Source organism: Seriola lalandi, unplaced genomic scaffold (assembly GCF_002814215.2).
Source record: "Seriola lalandi dorsalis isolate HSWRI2012SDOR001 ecotype SW California unplaced genomic scaffold, Sedor1 jcf7180001976582, whole genome shotgun sequence".
In the NCBI taxonomy this organism is placed as follows: Eukaryota; Metazoa; Chordata; class Actinopteri; order Carangiformes; family Carangidae; genus Seriola; species Seriola lalandi.
The window spans coordinates 1-1,164 of NW_019447248.1; the positions used below are offsets into that span (position 1 = coordinate 1).

Genomic DNA, 1,164 nt, shown 5'->3' on the forward strand with positions numbered 1-1,164 from the left:
TCTCTCTCTCTCTCTCTCCTCCCCCACCCCCTCTTTCTCATTTCAAACCCAACCGGTGGAGGCAGATGGCCGCTCACCCTGAGCCCAGCTCTGTTGGAGGTTTCAGTCTTTCTATTCATTATATCTAGAAGAGCTGTGAACAAACCCCTATGAAACGTAAAGCTCATTTTATCCACATATATCTTACCTATTTGTTTGGGCAAAGTAATAAAGATAATCTTACAATATAACGCAATGCAATGGAAAAAAACATCACAAACTAAGGCAAATTTTTTAAGTAAATCTCTGAGAAAATGTGGACAAACAAAAACAAAACGGGGCGAACTGATCCTTTACATGCCTGTAAGACAGCACTGCGGGCCGCACTCTGCAACTAAAATGATGGGATGGATGACATTGCGGAAGGGCTATTAGCGTATCCTGACCCCACCCCTTCACAACAACACAACCGGGAGTCAGGAAAAGGTTGATCCTCACCGGGACCGGGGGGCAACAGGCGGACGAGAAGCCACCGGAGGTCAGAGGACACTCCGCCGCAGAGATGGCCCAGGCGAATATCTCGGTGACGGAGAGCCAGTTCAGGTGTCCCATCTGCCTGGACATCCTGAAGGACCCGGTGTCCATCCCCTGCGGACACACTTACTGCATGGCGTGCATCAACAACTACTGGGACCAGGCGGAGTCGGGTCAGTTCAGCTGCCCCCAGTGCCGGGAGACGTTCAGCCCTCGGCCGGTTCTGCGGAGGAACACGGTGCTCGCCGAGGTCGTCGACAAACTCAAGCTGACGGAGATGGTCACGGCGCCGGAGCTTTACACGGTGGGAGTCGGGGAAGTTCCGTGCGACTTCTGCCCGGCGGAGAGCAAGCTGAGGGCGGTCAAGTCGTGCCTGGTCTGCCTGGCGTCCTTCTGCGAGCTCCACGTCCTGCCGCACCGGGAGGTCGGCACGCTGCGGCGGCACAAGCTGGTGGCCGCGGTGGAGTGCCCGGCGGAGCGGCTGTGCGCTCAGCACCGCCTGGGTCTGGAGCCCGCGGGGAGCGGCTCCGAAGCTGAGGCCGCGGTGGAGTGGAGCGGGGACTGCCTGCTGTGCGAGGCTGACCAGGAGGAAGTGCACAATGTGGACGCACAGAGAGCCAGGAGACAGGTACAGAGACACACCGGAGGTCT

At 57.4% G+C, this 1,164-nt stretch overlaps 1 protein-coding gene across 1 annotated transcript; it reads left to right on the forward strand.

Annotated features, from left to right (window-relative positions):
- Window positions 1-432: 432 nt before the first annotated feature.
- Window positions 433-1,141, forward strand: LOC147820223 (E3 ubiquitin/ISG15 ligase TRIM25-like; the record flags this gene model as incomplete). Its single annotated transcript, XM_087174271.1, has 1 exon — window positions 433-1,141. A coding segment is annotated over exon 1 (600 nt), but the record flags the coding sequence as incomplete, so codon positions are not given.
- Window positions 1,142-1,164: the final 23 nt, after the last annotated feature.